This window comes from Podarcis liolepis (genome assembly GCF_965112155.1).
Source record: "Podarcis liolepis genome assembly, chromosome: 14".
Classification (NCBI taxonomy): Eukaryota; Metazoa; Chordata; class Lepidosauria; order Squamata; family Lacertidae; genus Podarcis; species Podarcis liolepis.
Genome location: NC_139569.1, coordinates 19,698,042 through 19,713,493, shown reverse-complemented (window position 1 = coordinate 19,713,493; position 15,452 = coordinate 19,698,042). Strand labels below are relative to the sequence as shown.

Genomic DNA, 15,452 nt, shown 5'->3' with positions numbered 1-15,452 from the left:
AAGCATAGTTAATATTATTGCGGGGAGTTTTGGTCCTTCAAAAGGGGGCAGGGATTAACATGCAATCTCTCCAATTTTGGTTATGCTGGTAAATAAATATCTGAGCATGAAATTTTGAGGAGGGTGATGGTTTTGTGGGCGAGGGCAGTTTCTGTGTAAGGTGGTACAGAGGCAAGAGTTAGAGGTGGATCTCTTGGCTAGCTGTTAGTGTGGTAGGTATCTCCCAGCTTTTAATGTACACCCCACATTTCCCCACTAACATTATGAAAGGGACTTGAGACAAACTGCTGCAGTGCGTGACAGGCTCTTGTTACAGGTGCCAGCCAGCCACACCGTCTTTCGGGGCCTCCATTACATTTCCCACTGTCCCATTTCCCCCCTCAGCAGTCTGCATCCTGTGCCCACTGCCATTTTGGTTTTTTGAGGGGGGTACAATTGTACTTCTGCAATCCATGGGGTTCCCCAAACCTGCTGCTACCTCTCTGTTCTGGGTGCTGCTGTTTTGACTGTGCTTCAGTGGGGGGAAATGAGTTTGTTCTTACACTCTAGGAAGCAAATGGAAATGGAGGGTGGGGTGGAATTTTTTGTAGGCCTTGCTTGAGCATCATCTACTAGCCCTCCCTATCTCTTTATCCTTTTCACCCCTTCTGTAAAGTGCTCCCGGTTTTGTTGGGCAAGCGCTCCCATTGTCTCTGAACATTGAGTGTGCAGGCTGGAGCTGATGAAGTCTAGGAATATCCAAAGGGGTCACAGGTTCCCCATCCCTGCTGTAAAAAAAAAGAAAAAAGCATGCAATTCTGCATTATTAAAAGAACTGCCTGTCTAGAAAGCCTTACCTCCCAACAATCACAACCTGTTTACTATATCAGAGTTAAGGAGAAAGCATTCCTTTAAAACGCCCACACAAACCTTAGCAGTGCAGCCTCTCTTTAAAAACTGAGCACTTCCCTTGTTTTTAATGTATTTTCCCATTTATATCCTCACCCCACCCCCCAAAATAAAACTACATGAAGACCACTTTACAAACAGTTCAGGTTTTTGAAATATAATTTAAATCCAAAAACAAAGTTGACTGCTTTCAAGAAACAATTGCATTTGTTTTGTATTGCTTGCAAAGAAAAAACAGTTCGGCGTGACCCTAGACTCAACTTTCAAAATCACTTCTTTGGAAATTGGCCCCATCCACTCCCTGCCCATCCCTCCACTGTTATTCCTAGGCCAACGTGAACAACAAGGATCATCCAGCAAATGCAGACAGTGAAGGCTCTCAAACTATTGCTGAGATTTTCCCCATACAAGCACACACACGTAGCCCAGCTGTTCTCTGTAAAATGGGGGCACTCTGCTGGCAAATGTTCAACTTGCTGCCTTTGTTCCATCTTTTCTGACAAGAACTTTGCAAAACAGAACCCTTTTTCTTTTTTATAAAAAGGTAAAACGTTGAGAAGCAAAATGGTGTTAGCAGATCTAATTTAATTTGAAGAGGGGTAAAGCACATCTGGGGAACTTGCAGCCCTCTAGATTTTGTTGGGCTCCATCTCCCATCATCCTTCACCATTGGCTATGTTGGCTGGGGCTGCTAGGAGTTGGGAGTCCAACGGCAGCTGGCTAGCCACAGGTTCACAGCCCCTGGTATAAACTGCCCTGCTGGAAGGGCGGAGGCCCTTTTGGTCCTGCAGTTTATCACTTGATGAGCACCATGCTCAAGCTGAGAAGCCATGTAGGAACTCCACTGCAGCCACCTTCAGTTAAAAGGGCTGATGGGAAAGGCTCTTATCTGACTGATGGAGAGTTGCTGCCAATCACTCAACAATCCTGGCCTGGTTGGGCACACAGCCTGACAACAGCTTCCCATGTTCCTATGAAGGCATGTGAGTGACCTAAACCTGCAAATCCAATTTGGCATCAGAAGCAAGGCTGAGTCTGCCTTTATCGCAAACTAGTGAACTTTAGAGGCAAACATATTTCTGGAAAGTCTCATGTGGCTGGAAAAACCATTTAGGCAGCATCTGTCCACAAAGCACTAAATTGCAGCTTGGGGAATGCATGGCCCTCCAGCTGTCATTTGGCTAGAACTTTCATCATCTTTGACCACTTACCATGTTGGCTGGAACTGATGGAGCTGGGGGAGTCTCAATAGCAGCTGGAGGGCACAAGACCCCTCATCCCTGAGTTACACCTCCGCAAGTGCATTTGATGCGATCCCTGATTGCCTTGGACAGAGGTGTGAAACCTGTGGCCCTCCGGGTGTTGCTGAGTTGGAGCTCTCTGATCATCCCAGACCATTGGCCGTGCAGATGGGAGGCCCATGAACAACTGGAGGGCCAGAGGTTCCCTGCCAGAGACGATGAATGACAAACAAAAAATGGAACTGGGGCTTCATGGCAGGAAGCGAAGACGAGAAGAATCAATGGGGAAAACTTGGAATAGGTCACATTTTTGTGGTACAAAGAAGATCTGTAAAAACTCGAGTTTCCCCAAACCTTGCATTCGTGGGTGAGCCCTGCTCCCCTATCTAACATCAGCTTGAAATGCAGAAATTCACCAGTGAAGCTTTCCTTAGCAGAGACCCAGCTGGTAGGAAAGAAAGAGAAACAACATCACCAGCTTAATTTTTTGCACCAGCTAAACTGGATAGGACTAGGGCTTATTTAAAAAATAAATGGGCATCCAGCTGTAAAGAGCACACTACTGTTGTTTATCACAGGTGACTACATGCAAACAGCCTATTTAACTTCATCCAAGGACTCTCAAGTCACATTTCCTTCCTGGAATGTAAGGCTATAATTAGAGGACCTGCCAATTACAAAGGGTGGTCACTGGAAATTTCTGATTCATCATCATCTTGTCATTTTTTACCCAGGAATGGGGAAACCCATGGCTCCCCAGATAATGTTGGACTACAACGCCCCACATCAGACCCAGCCTACAGAACCAGTGGTCAAGGCTAATGGAAGTTGTGGTCTAGTAGGTTCCAGATTAGAAAAGGCTACAGCAAGTCATCTTTCAGACGAGGGGTAGGTGACATTGTCCAAACATCTGGAGGGCATCACGACTTCCATCAGCCCTAGCCAGCATTGTCAGTGGGCAGTGATCATGGGAGTTGTAGTCTAAAACATTGGGAAGTCCACTAGCAGACCACCACCTGCCTTCTCCTTAATTCTGTGCTATGATCCAATGAGAGACTGGGGTGGCCCCACCATCACTAGCCCTGGATTCCCCAAATGTTGTCGACAAATCCTGCTTCTTCGTACGCCATCGCAGGAGTAGTGGCAAAGAAGGCGCCATCATGCAGATCTGCTAACCCAGGAACGTGGAGATGAAAACGCTGGTGTCCAGATTCAAGGTAGCATGCCACCATCGGTCTGGGAAGTACAGGACCTGTAGGGAAGGCAGAGGAGAGGGAGAGAACAAAGCGAGGACTAATGGGGCCTGGCAACACCATGCCTTGCTAAAGCCCCTATTGTTACACACCCCTGCTGTGAGAGGTTTCAGGGGATTGTGCTATCAGGTTTAGCTTCCTTGCAATGAAAGAACACTGGAGACTTAAAGGAAGCAAAAGTAGAAGCTAAGCAAGCAGTCCGAGACAAAGCAGATCTCCTAAAGAACAATCCAGGTCAACCTTCCGAAGCTGCAGAGCCAATTTCAGAGCAGGTGACAGCAGTGGGCCCATGACACCTGACCAAAAATGCCACACAAGCTTGTGGCAGGCTAGGTAAAGGTAAAGGGACCCTTGACCATTAGGTCCAGTCATGACCGACTCTGGGGTTGCGGCGCTCATCTTGCTTTATTGGCCAGGGAGCCGGCGTACAGCTTCCGGGTCATGTGGCCAGCATGACTAAGCTGCTTCTGGCGAACCAGAGCAGTGCACAGAAACACTGTTTACCTTCCCGCTGGAGCAGTACCTATTGATCTACTTGAACTTTTTGGGGTGCTTTCGAACTGCTAGGTTGGCAGGAGCAGGGACTGAGTAACGGGAGCTCACCCCGTCGTGGAGATTCGAACCACCAACCTTCTGATTGGCAAGTCCTAGGCTCTGTGGTTTAACCCACAGCGCCACCCTAGAGTGCAGCAATTTGTGTAGATATGTACCAGCCAGGATTTCGGCCTGGAATTCTGGAGAAACATGGTGAGTCAGTGCAGGCAACACTGAGCAAGATGGACCAACAGTTTGACTTGGCCCTAGAGTAATGTAGGCTAGTGCCAGAACTTTGGAAATGGGGCCACAGCCGTGACTCACCTCTCCGGGGTGGATGGTGCACTCGAGCGGCTTCTCCCACAAGGGCAGAAAGGGGTATGTATCCAACAACCAAGACAGTGTTGTTCTGTTGGGATGGAACTCTGGCATTTTCTCTGGAGGATACAGAAACCAGCGCTACGGAGACAGAGAGAAGGGCTTAGCTGGCAGGAACAGTAAAAGGGATGGGGAACCTGCGGCCCCCCAGATGGTGGGTGAACAGGCTCTTGAAGAGCATTCAGTCCAGTTGAGCCCCCACCCACCCACCCACCCACGGCTGATGTCTCAAACAAGACCACCTAGCAGGTGCAGGCTGACCACCTGCATGCAAAGGTGGGCGATCACAGTCCCTCTCATTGCTCCAGCCGAAGCACTTACTTTCCTGCCGAAGATCACCTCTGAGTAACCTGGGCCATGCCAATGGAACGGGACTCCCGAGCCGGGGCCTGCAAACGACCGGAGAAGAAAGAAAAGGGAGGAAATTAGCATTTCTTTTCAAGGAGCATTACCATCAAGACAGGAACACGGGTGGGTTAAACCACAGAGCCTAGGACTTGCCGATCAGAAGGTCTGCAGTTCAAATCCCCGCGACAGTGTGATCTCCCGTTGCTCGGTCCCTGCTCCTGCCAACCTAGCAGTTCAAAAGCACATCAAAGTGCAAGTAGATAAATAGGTACCACTCCGGCGGGAAGGTAAACAGCGTTTCTGTGCGCTGCTCTGGTTCGCCAGAAGTGGCTTAGTCATGCTGGCCACATGACCCGGAAGCTGTACGCCGGCTCCCTTGGCCAATAAAGCGAGATGAGCACCGCAACTCCAGAGTCGGCCACGACTGGACCTAATGGTCAGGGGTCCCTTTACCTTTTACCATCAAGACATAGATCATAGAATTGTAGACTTGGAAGGGACCCTGAGGATCATCTAGTCCAGAGCTTTCCAAACTTTTCATGTTGGCAACACACTTTTTAGACAGTTTTACTAGCAAACCAGAGGTTAAACTAACCCCTTCCCAGTCCTGGAAGGAGCGCAGGGAGCGCTTGTGCTACACACTGCAGCCGACACACTTAACACAGGCATAGGCAAACTCCAGCCCTCCAGATGTTTGGGACTACAATTCCCATCACCCCTAGCTAACAGGAGCAGTGGTCAGGGATGATGGGAATTGTAGTCCCAAAACATCTGGAGGGCTGGAGTTTGCCTATGCCTGCACTAACATATCATGACACACAGTTTGGAAAGCTCTGATCTAGTCCAACTCCCCGTAATGCAGGAATATGCACCTGTCCCTTACAGGGATCAAACTTGCAACCTTGGCATTATCAGCAACATGCTCTAACCAACTGAGTTATCCAGGCTGACTCACGGTACCAAATGGCTGGGCTGCTTATAGACTATATTTCTGATTGATAGTGTGGTGCAGCGATTGGAGTGTTGCATTAGGGCCCTGGAGACATGGGTTCAAATCCATGCTCCACCATGATGTTTGCCGACTGGCCTTGGGCCAGTCACTGGCTTTCAGTCCATTTACTGTTATTATTAGTTAATTCATTACTTGCCCATCTCCCTACAGTCCCAGGTCGGGTTACAGCAATTAAAACACAACATTAAAAGATCTGCCTCCTGGAGTTGTGACGACAAAATGGGGGTGGGGGGTGGAGAACACTGTACACTGTAAATGAAGGAACTACATATTTTGCTTTTCTTCCGCTACGAAACTCAAGGACTTGCCTCCAACTGGGGCTGAGTAGGATCCAGGTGTTCAGACCATTCCCTTGTCTCAGAGGAAGGCTGATGGCAGCAAATGCCACGGGAATAATCTTGCTGCTGCTTTAGGTTCTCTCTGCTCCCATTACCAGACCTGGATGTTTTGTTCTTGTTTTCTTCTTCACACCATACGGTTTCGATAACGGAGGGTAGATTTCTCCTTTAGCCAAGCACAGTCTAGGGCCTACTTTCTCCAGCGCTGGAGAGTGTACCCACTGTTAGGGCTAGACAGCTGCAGCTGCTGAGTTTTGCTCCACCACTATGACCTTGAGCAATCCTGCCGCCGTCTCTCTGCCCAGGTGGCAAGATAACCAATTCACTGGCACTTTTCCCTCAGAAAGGCTATGCCCAGAATCCCATGACTATTAAAAGAAAAGCAAGAAGCCTTCAAGGACACATTCCACAGCCAGGCAAATAAATTCAGGGAGAGTGCAAAGTAGCGTCGGTGGGAGGAATAGCCTGGAGGGAAGGGGCATGACCTGGAAAGAGTCCCAAGGGCCAGACAGAGTGTGTTGGAGGGCCACATTTGGCCCCGAGGCCTGAGTTTCCCTAGCCCTACAGAAGGCCGCTAAAGAAATCGATCGAGGGTCAAGGCCTGTGGTCTGCCTTGAAACCAGCTGAAATTCAAAGAAATGAAAACCCCAATAGAACCTGAGAGGCAGTGTGGTGTAGTGGTTAGAGTGTTGGACTAGGAGCTGGGAGGCCAGGGTTCAAGTCCCCACTCAGCCATGAAAACCAGTGAGCTTGGGCCGGGCACTGCCTCTCGGCCTAGCCTACCTCAGAGGGTTGTTATGAGGATAAAATGCAGGAGGAGGAGAAAGATGTATGCCCCCTTGACCTCCTCGGAAGAAAAGTGGCATATAAATCAAATAAACAGAGCAATTGGGGCAAAATATCTACATGAGTAGGCTCGGGGGAAGGATCAGACCCCTTCCAAGCACACATTGGATAACAATTCCCAAGTGCCGGCTGCCTTTCCATCCCTTTGATGCGCCAGAGACTGACCTGCAATCCCAAAACTGTAGGCTCCCATGGTGCCTGGGATCCGGAACGGTGGCGGGGTGTACTTCTGGAAGAGAGGGCCCCACTCCGTGAAGTTGTTGTCCCCAAAGAAGTAGAGTGTTTCTGCAAGGAGGACAGAAAGCACAACCGTAGACCTTTGCATAACAGAAAAAGCACCCTGTAATCAATTTCGTGTCCCATTCCAAAAGCAAACTGTTGGGATTTCCATGACGGTGGGCCATGTTCAGTCCCTTGAACAAAGAGCTGGGCTGAGAAGACAACCTTCGCCTTCCTGTTGTGCCAGCAGCAAGTGGAGCCTGGCTGTCTCAACAGCAAAAAGGTGGCACTGCCAGTTGTGCAGGGAGGAGAGGGGGAAGCACTGCTGGATCAGACCAATGACCTATCTAGTTCAGCATCCTCATCTCACAGTGGCCAACCTGTTGCCTATGTGAACGCCCCTCCTGAAATTTCCAGCAACTGGTATTCAGAAGCATTACTGGCTCCAAAAGTGGAGGCAGAGCTGAGCCACCATGGCTAGTAGCCATGGGAGCCTTCTCCACGAATCTGCCCAGTCCTCTTTTAAAGCCATCCAAGTTGCTGGCCCTCGTTGCCTCCTATGGGGACAAGTTCCGTAGTTTCACTAGGCACTGCATGAGCAAGTCCTTCTTTTCATCCGTCCTGAATCTTCCAGCGTTCAGCTTCATTGGATGGTCCTGAGTTCTAGTGTTGCGGGATGCCCTACTCACCACTCCCCAAAGAGGTCTGGTCCTGCGGCTCCAGCAACTGATCCACATACTCCTGGAAGGGCAGGTCAACTGCAAAAAGGAAGTCAGTGATGCTGAATGCTGGCAATGGGCATGCATCTCCCTCAAAGAGCTGTCCTGCTTGGCATGAGACCAGAGATGGAGGAGACTCTCACCTCTAAACACTGGCCCTGCTGGCTGGGGATGATGGGACTTGGCAGTCCAACAACATCTAGAGAGCCACAGGTTCCCCACCTATTTACTACTGACCATTTTCCATTCACAGTGGAGCAACTGGCCTTCTGCAGGCTCAAGCCCAGCCCACTCTGGTTCCTTCCAGAAAGCATCTTGGCCACCCTGCCCTCACCTTTGCGGTAAGAATAGGTGTTGGCGGTGCTAAGACGGACAGGGCGGTCCCCAAACCTGGTCAACAGCTTGTCCTTGGTACATTGGGCCTGGAACTCCTGTAGGTAACAGAAGGAGATAAGAGTAGAATCAGAGTTGGAAGGAATCTCGAAAGATCCCAGATTCAAATCCTGCATCTCCAGATACCATTGGGGGAAAACTTCGCTCTGAACACTTGGACAGCTGTTGACAGCATTGACAGTGCTGAGCTAGCTGGACCGATGATCTACTTTGACATAATAAGGCAGCTTCCTGTGTTCCTAAAGGAAAGGGCCACAGCTCAGTAGCAGAGCATCTGTTTGCTTTGCATGCAGAAGATCTTAGGTTCAATCCCCAGGGATCTCTGGGTGCAGGACTGGGAAAGACACAGGCCTGAAACCTTGGAGATCCAGCTTATGAAACTGGGCCAGCACCAAGTCTTCTTTCTAATGTTTAACCTGAATGTGCAGTTGTGAGGACACTCACCGAGTTGTCTGTTATTCCTTGGAGTATAACTGGCCGGGAGAAGGCATACCTAAGAAGCAAATAAGAAAGGTACAGCTGTTGTATGCAAAGGCAGATCTAGGGGAAAGTGACCAGTGCGATCTCACTGGGTGCAGAGCTTCTGGGGTGCTGCAGGGGGCGCCACAACTATGACATCCAACAGAAGGCAAGAGATGGTGGGGGGGGGGTGGCTTGCCAGATTTTGGCACTGCACAGGTGCCACTGAAATCTGAGACACCAACGTCAGCCACTGTTGTATATAACAGGCAGCTCTTGATTTAGTTTCATTTATGCACCACTGCCTAGAAAACATCTCAAAGTGATTTAACAATAAAAACACAGTTCCAGCAATCTTACATTTAAAAAAAACTATTGCATATATTAAAACATTTTCATGTCAAATAGGAAGGCCTTGCATGCAAGAAGTCACAGAGTCAATCCCAATGGTATCTCCAGGGAGGGCTAGAAATGTCCCCTGCTTGAAACCCAGAAGAGCCACTGCCAGCCAGTGTAGACAATATGGAGCTGGATGAACCAAGGAAACTGACTAGATATAAGGTAGCTTCCTATGTACAGATGCAGACAGGGATGAGAACCTCCACTTTCAAGGATAAAAAGGAAGATTTCGAAGAGGCAACAAAGACACGCCTGTCATTATTCCTGGCTGGAATTCAATCAAGTACATGCAAATTCTTGTTGAGCAGATATAGCTGATTGGGAGGTCTTGTGGAACAGACCTGAGGAAGTTCAGTCTTTCTGAGATAAGCAAAGTGATGAGGAAATGTACTGGCTTATCTGGCTTATCACCAAACAGATCAGAATGAATGCTAATTAAATAGCCAACATCCTCTAATCTCCCGGCAAACAAATCAGGGTGAATGCTCAGCCAACATGTCATTCTGGAAGTTCCCTAAGATTCAACACTATATTTATAATAGGAGCAGGTAACCTGTGGCACCTCAGATGCTGCCCAAGGAATAGAGCAGGGTATCATGTGGGTCTTACTTCTGAGTAGGCACGCAAAGGACTGTACCGCTCACAAACAGCAAAAAAGTCACCCGTGATAACCTTGTGTGTATGTGGAAAAGGATGGAAACCCTCCAAGCCTGGATAGCCAGGCATTTTAAGGTTTTTGCCCCAGCAACCTTGAAATTATTAGTCTAAGAATAGGTGATGGCTTTTAGGAGTCATAAACTTCTTTTTAGAAGGTTGTTTTGCACTGTTTCTTTTCTTTTTTTAATTTTCTATTGATACATTTGCTGCCCTGGCTCCTTTGAAGGAAGGTGCAAGTATAACGAAGATGATGATTTCACAGACCTCTCCCTCCCTCCCTTCCCAAGAATGTTGACCCCCCCCTCCAGCCCCCTGATGATGACCAAAACAGATAAGCAGAAAAAACGCCCCTGCCACTTACTGTTCAATGAACTGGGAGTAGGTTAGTGTGGCATCCCTCCTCTCAATGGTACAGCTGTCTTCTTCCATTAAAGCAGCGTGGCTGCTTGTCAGCCTGAGGGGAGAAGGGGTGGATGGATATTTTTTATATCCATTAACAAGAGGGGTGAGGAGCCTTTTCAAAGCTGAGGGCCTCATTCTCTCAAGGGTAATCTTTCTGGGGGCAGCATGTTATTATTATTAGATTTTATTTTTTTAAAAAAAATATGTGTGAGATCCAAAGATCTCAGGATGGTTCACAGCATAAAAATACAGAAACACGCCCCCCCCACAGAGTACCTAATAAAAACCAAGAACAGAAACAAAACAAAGCAAAAACCTCCCCTCCCACAAACATATTTAAAAGGACACAGAGTGTTAAGCAGCCAAAGGCCTGGTTGAAGAGGAAAGTTTTTGCCTGCCGCCTAAAGATGTATAATGAAGGCACCAGGCGAGTCTCCCTGGGGAGAGAATTCCACAAATGGGTAGCAACTGCAGAAAAGGCCAGTTCTCGTGTTGCCAGACTTCTTGTGGAGGAGGCACATGAAGAAGGGCCTCAGATGATGAATGCTGAGGTGGGGGCAAGGCCAAACCAATGAAGGGTGGAGACAGAGCATTCTCTCTCTCTCTCTCTCTTCCTGACACTCCCCATTCCCCTCCGACACCCCCTATTCTCTGACACCCCTATTCTCACTTCCCCTCTCTCTGACTCCCCCTGAATGAATCAGACCTGAGCACTTGAAAACCAGCTCCAGCTCATTTGTTTGTTTCTACATTCTACAGGTCCTGCATTCACGGTTCTCAAGGCTATTAACACAGTAACAACAAGGTCATGCTAAAGTGATCACAATTAAAGTGCAACAAATAAAGACATGGCCCTAAAGCAGGGAAAGGAGACTGTGCAATAATGAATAAATTAAACAAACAAACAAACAAACAGGGCATTAGTTGAAATTGAGGCAAAAATGTGATACAGGAGGAAGGGAGCCTTTCAAAATGTGAGTTCATGCATGAAGGAATTATATACAAGCGAGAAGCCACCCAATTCTCACCGATCCATTTTTTGACTGTGTACCTACTCACCAGCCTCCATCAGTGTCCAGCAATGCTAAATATCCAGGCAGAAGGATGAGCATCAAGAAGGGGAAGAGCAAAAAGCGCTGGCCCCTGGGTCCCATCTGCTCCAAAATCCTACACATCTGTCATTCCAAGCAGTGATCCTTTGCAGGCTGAGGCTGCAGTGGGAAAACCCTGAGAGGAACCTCCTTCAGGAAAAATGCTTTAAGGCCAGGTGCTCAGCTGCATCTAGAAGATGGTAGAGTGCGGGGAGCAGTTTATACATAAGAAAAGATCCAGGTTCAAATCTACACTCAGCTGCGAAACGTGCTATAAGGAAGGCCATAAGGAAGGCCTCTCAGCTGATACTGTACCACAAGGGGTGGTTGATAAGATTGGACATGGGTTCACTGTTGCACGAGAATTGGCCACCTCAGAGGATCATTCCAAAATACTCATCCAGCAACCCTGGCTGCTTCAGTACACTGCTTAATGCCTTTCCTTTCCCCATAACGAGGGGGATTCAAAATAATGCAAAATTATAAAGTGCATGTAAGTGCCTTGCATTTTCATGCCCATGCCAGAGCGTTCAGATTGTGATTGTGTGTGTGTGTCCCCTACTTTACAAAGGACAGCCCTCTGCTGAAGGGCTGCCTGGTCCCATTGTAGCAGAAAGGTTAAAAAAAAACCCAAACCCCATCAGAAGCAAGAGCAGTGTGGGGAGGGCTTGAACTTGCCCATCCCCAGACAGCAGGCAGGCAGCTGACCTGGCCAGTCTCCCCCCCCCCCCCCACTATGGCGAAACGCGTTTTATTCCTGGTTTAAATTACAGCAATTTTTTTTTTCTAAATTTGCATCTATATGCATAAATTGCCACTTGCAAATTGTAGGTAAATCTGTATCCCCGTTTGCCCCCGCGCAACTCCCGGCGCTGCATTTCCTCTTTCTTAGAGACACGTAAGCGGCTTCATCGGACTGATGGCGAGCAGACGGTCTCTAGACGCTCCGCCCGCCTCTCTCCTACCTGCATCCCTCCACCTGCTCGACCCACCTGCGTCCCCATCCCTCCCGCTTTACCTCGCCTTCCTTTTACCGCGCCGGGCGCTCTTGGGAGATCTCGCCAAGCCCCCTGGAACGGGCAACCCTTCCTCGCCCCTTTGGATCTGGGAATTGTAGTCCGTACGTTGCAGCCACTCCGGGAAACGGAGTCCTCACCGTGAGAAACTCTCAACTTTCTAGCCAGGCAACACCCAACATTATTTCTCGCGACGCTGGCCGCTTTCCAAGTTGGAAATGTGCAAAAATTAATCCCAGCTGTAGCAGGGCAGGAAAGACGGAAGGACTACATTACCCAGCAGGCACAGAGGGCACAGGGTTAAGCCAAAGGGAGACCCCCCCCGCAAAAGAATGTCGAAAGCCGGCTGTTTTGGTATTGGATACAAGGGCTAAGACTACATCACCCACAAAGCATTGCAAACGCGCACCCTTTCTTCTCTCGACGCACACGAGTTTCCCCTCTGTACTCTTACCAGAGAGGGTGGCGTTGTATGGAAGGGAAAGTAGCATCCCAAAACCAGACATATTCTTTGCCCTGCTGGAGAGCTCGTCGTGTTAGAATGTGCCACGACTGGAAAGCCCAAAGTCACGTTACCTCAGTGTGGGCTTGTTTTTCCTAATGCACACCTCCTGATAATTTGTGATTCAAATAAAAAAATCATTGATGCTTTTGAATTCTGGTGCTGGAGGAGACTCTCGAGAGTCCCATGGACTGCAAGAAGATCAAACCTATCCATTCTAAAGGAAATCAGCCCTGAGTGCTCACTGGAAGGACAGATCCTGAAGCTGAGGCTCCAATACTTTGGCCACCTCATGACAAGACTCCCTGGAAAAGACCCTGATGTTGGGAAAGATGGAGGGCCCAAGGAGAAGGGGACGACAGAGGATGAGATGGTTGGACAGTGTTCTCGAAGCTACCAGCATGAGTTTGACCAAACTGCGGGAGGCAGTGGAAGACAGGAGTGCCTGGTGTGCTCTGGTCCAGGGGGTCACGAAGAGTTGGACATGACTAAACGACTAAACAAGTGTTGGCCCATTAGGGGGAGAAATCCAAACATTGAAGTAGTATAATCAAATAGTTTTGGGATCCCTTAAGACTAACACATTTATGGTACAGCCTGATGAAGGTACAAATATACATGTTTGTGAGGATTGCGAAGTCAGAGGGAAAAGAAGCACAGAAAAGCACAGGTGGTGACAATTGCCTTATTAACAGTTAGACTACTGCAACACATTGTACATGGGGCTGCCTTTGAGGGCGGCTTGGAAACAACAGCTGGTGCAGGAAGCAGCTGCTAGGCTGTTAACGGGGACAAAACATGAATGTTTAACTTTGGTTCTGGTCTGACTGCACTCTCCACCAATTTGTTTCTGGTCTCAATTAAAAGTGCTGGTATTGACTTTTAGAGCCGTATATGGTTCAGAACACCTATAACCAAAGAGCTGCCTTTCCCTTTATGAATCCATATGGACATTGTCATATGACATTTTTTGCATGCTTCCTCCAAGAGAGGTCTAGAGGGTAGCAATGATAGAACAAACCTTTTCTGTAGTAGATCCCCACCCCTAGGAAGTGCTCTCCCCAGGGAGGCTTTCCTGGAACCAACTTTGTCATTTTGGTAGCAAAGACACCCCCCCCCCTGCAGTGGACATTCGGTCCCAGTAACTGGATGCTTACACATTTTTATTATGTATTTTATTCTTTTTGTATATCACTTGGAGGCTTTTAATTGTGGCAAGCAATAAATAAAATAAATGCAATAAACCTAAGCAAACCATTCTCCCCCAAAATATTTGAAAGCACAATCCTTCATCAGTAACTCATTTAGGACATGTAGCATGATATAGTGTGTACACAGCCTTTATATTTAAAGCACATTTCCCCCCTCAAAGAATGATGGACCCTGTAGTTTGTTAAGGGGTTCTTGGGAATTGTAACTCTTTTTTTTTTTTTTTTTGAAAACTTTATTACAAGCACATAAACATACATAAAGTCAGATACATACACCTAAAAAAAGGAAAAAACAAAAAAAGCCAAACAAAGAAGAAAGAAGAAAAAAAAAGAACCAATCGCACCCTTACACACATTTGACTTCCAATAACCTCAGCTTTGGATTAAGTATTCTACATATATCATCTGCAGTTATTTTCGTTTATCTTTCCACGTCGTAGGAGTTAAACATCATCTACTGTTAAATTATTAATTCCCGAATTAATCTCAAGGTAACTTAAAAATTTGAACCAATCCTCTGTCTTTTTGGGGTTATCCCGCCTAATATATTGTGTAAGTCTCGCCAATTCCACATATTGATACAATTTCACCCGCCACTCTCTCATTGTTGGTATTTCGGGGGATTTCCATTTCTTTGCTATTAAAATCCTTGCAGCGGTGGTAGCATATTGAAAGAAGGTCTGATCTGGTTTTTTTATTTCCTCCCCAATCATCCCTAGGAGGAAAGCTTCCGGGTTCTTGGGGAAATTATACTTCAAAATTTTCTTTAACTCCTCGTAAATTTGTCCCCAGAAACCTTTCACTTCCCCACATGTCCACCAAATATGAATGAAGGTCCCCACCTTATCTTTGCACCTCCAACAAGTATTATCTGCTGTTCTATACATTCTCCCTAGTCTGGCCGGGGTCAGGTACCAACGGTACATCATCTTGTATAAATTCTCCCTTAAATCAGCACATGCCGTAAATCTCATGCCTTTTTTCCACAAAGTTTGCCATTTGTCATAGCCTAGCTCATATCCTAGGTCTTTGTTCCATTTAGTCATTACCTCTTTGATCTGCACTTCCTTATTTTCATTTTCCAGCAGTTGCCTATACATTTTAGATAATAATTTGTTGTTACTCTCAATAATCTCTACTTGGAATCTAGATTTATTTTCTCCCATGCCTATTCTCTTATGTTCCCTCCATAGTGCGTTGATTTGATGTAAATGAAACCAGTCCTTGATTTTCTCTTTTAATTCATCCTGCTGTCTTAATTTCCACCCTTCTTCTGATTTAATTAGGAGATCTTCATACGTCCACCTTCTACCTGTCATGTTTACTTTCTTTATTTTAATGATGTCCACAGGTGAGAGCCACCAAGGGATACTTTGTTCTATCACGCTTTTCTTCCTATTCCAAACTTCTAAGAGTGGCCCTCTAACTGAGTGGTTATAAAAGCCTCTATGAATTTTATCTTTCTCCTGCCAGAGGTAGGCATGCCACCCAAATCTTAAATCAAATCCTTCTAGGTCTAGTAAATCAGTATCTTTCAGTGTGACCC

General features: G+C 47.3%; 1 protein-coding gene across 2 annotated transcripts; it reads right to left on the bottom strand.

Moving 5' to 3' along the window:
- Positions 1-1,029: 1,029 nt before the first annotated feature.
- Positions 1,030-12,493, bottom strand: JMJD8 (jumonji domain containing 8). Of its 2 annotated transcripts, none has more exons than XM_083473874.1 (10): positions 12,196-12,493; positions 11,146-11,367; positions 10,046-10,138; positions 8,614-8,662; positions 8,111-8,207; positions 7,747-7,815; positions 7,004-7,123; positions 4,616-4,683; positions 4,241-4,375; positions 1,030-3,381 (listed from the first exon to the last, which is right to left on the bottom strand). In XM_083473874.1, the coding sequence occupies exons 2-10, from the start codon at positions 11,259-11,261 to the stop codon at positions 3,301-3,303; spliced, it is 828 nt and encodes a 275-aa protein (XP_083330000.1). In that variant the 5' UTR covers positions 11,262-11,367; positions 12,196-12,493; the 3' UTR covers positions 1,030-3,300. The 2 variants fall into 2 exon arrangements, with proteins under 2 accessions (XP_083330000.1, XP_083329999.1); XM_083473873.1 differs by having other exon boundaries at positions 12,170-12,487.
- Between the last annotated feature and the right edge of the window lie 2,959 nt (positions 12,494-15,452).

Coding starts and splice junctions, on each gene's coding strand:
- JMJD8 (XM_083473874.1), bottom strand. CDS start 11,261: ATGTGTAGGATTTTGGAGCAGATGGGACCCAGGGGCCAGCGCTTTTTG. Junction 7,816..8,110: donor CACCTATTCTTACCGCAAAG/GTGAGGGCAGGG, acceptor TCCTTTTTGCAG/TTGACCTGCCCTTCCAGGAG. Junction 4,684..7,003: donor CTACAGTTTTGGGATTGCAG/GTCAGTCTCTGG, acceptor GGTCGTTTGCAG/GCCCCGGCTCGGGAGTCCCG.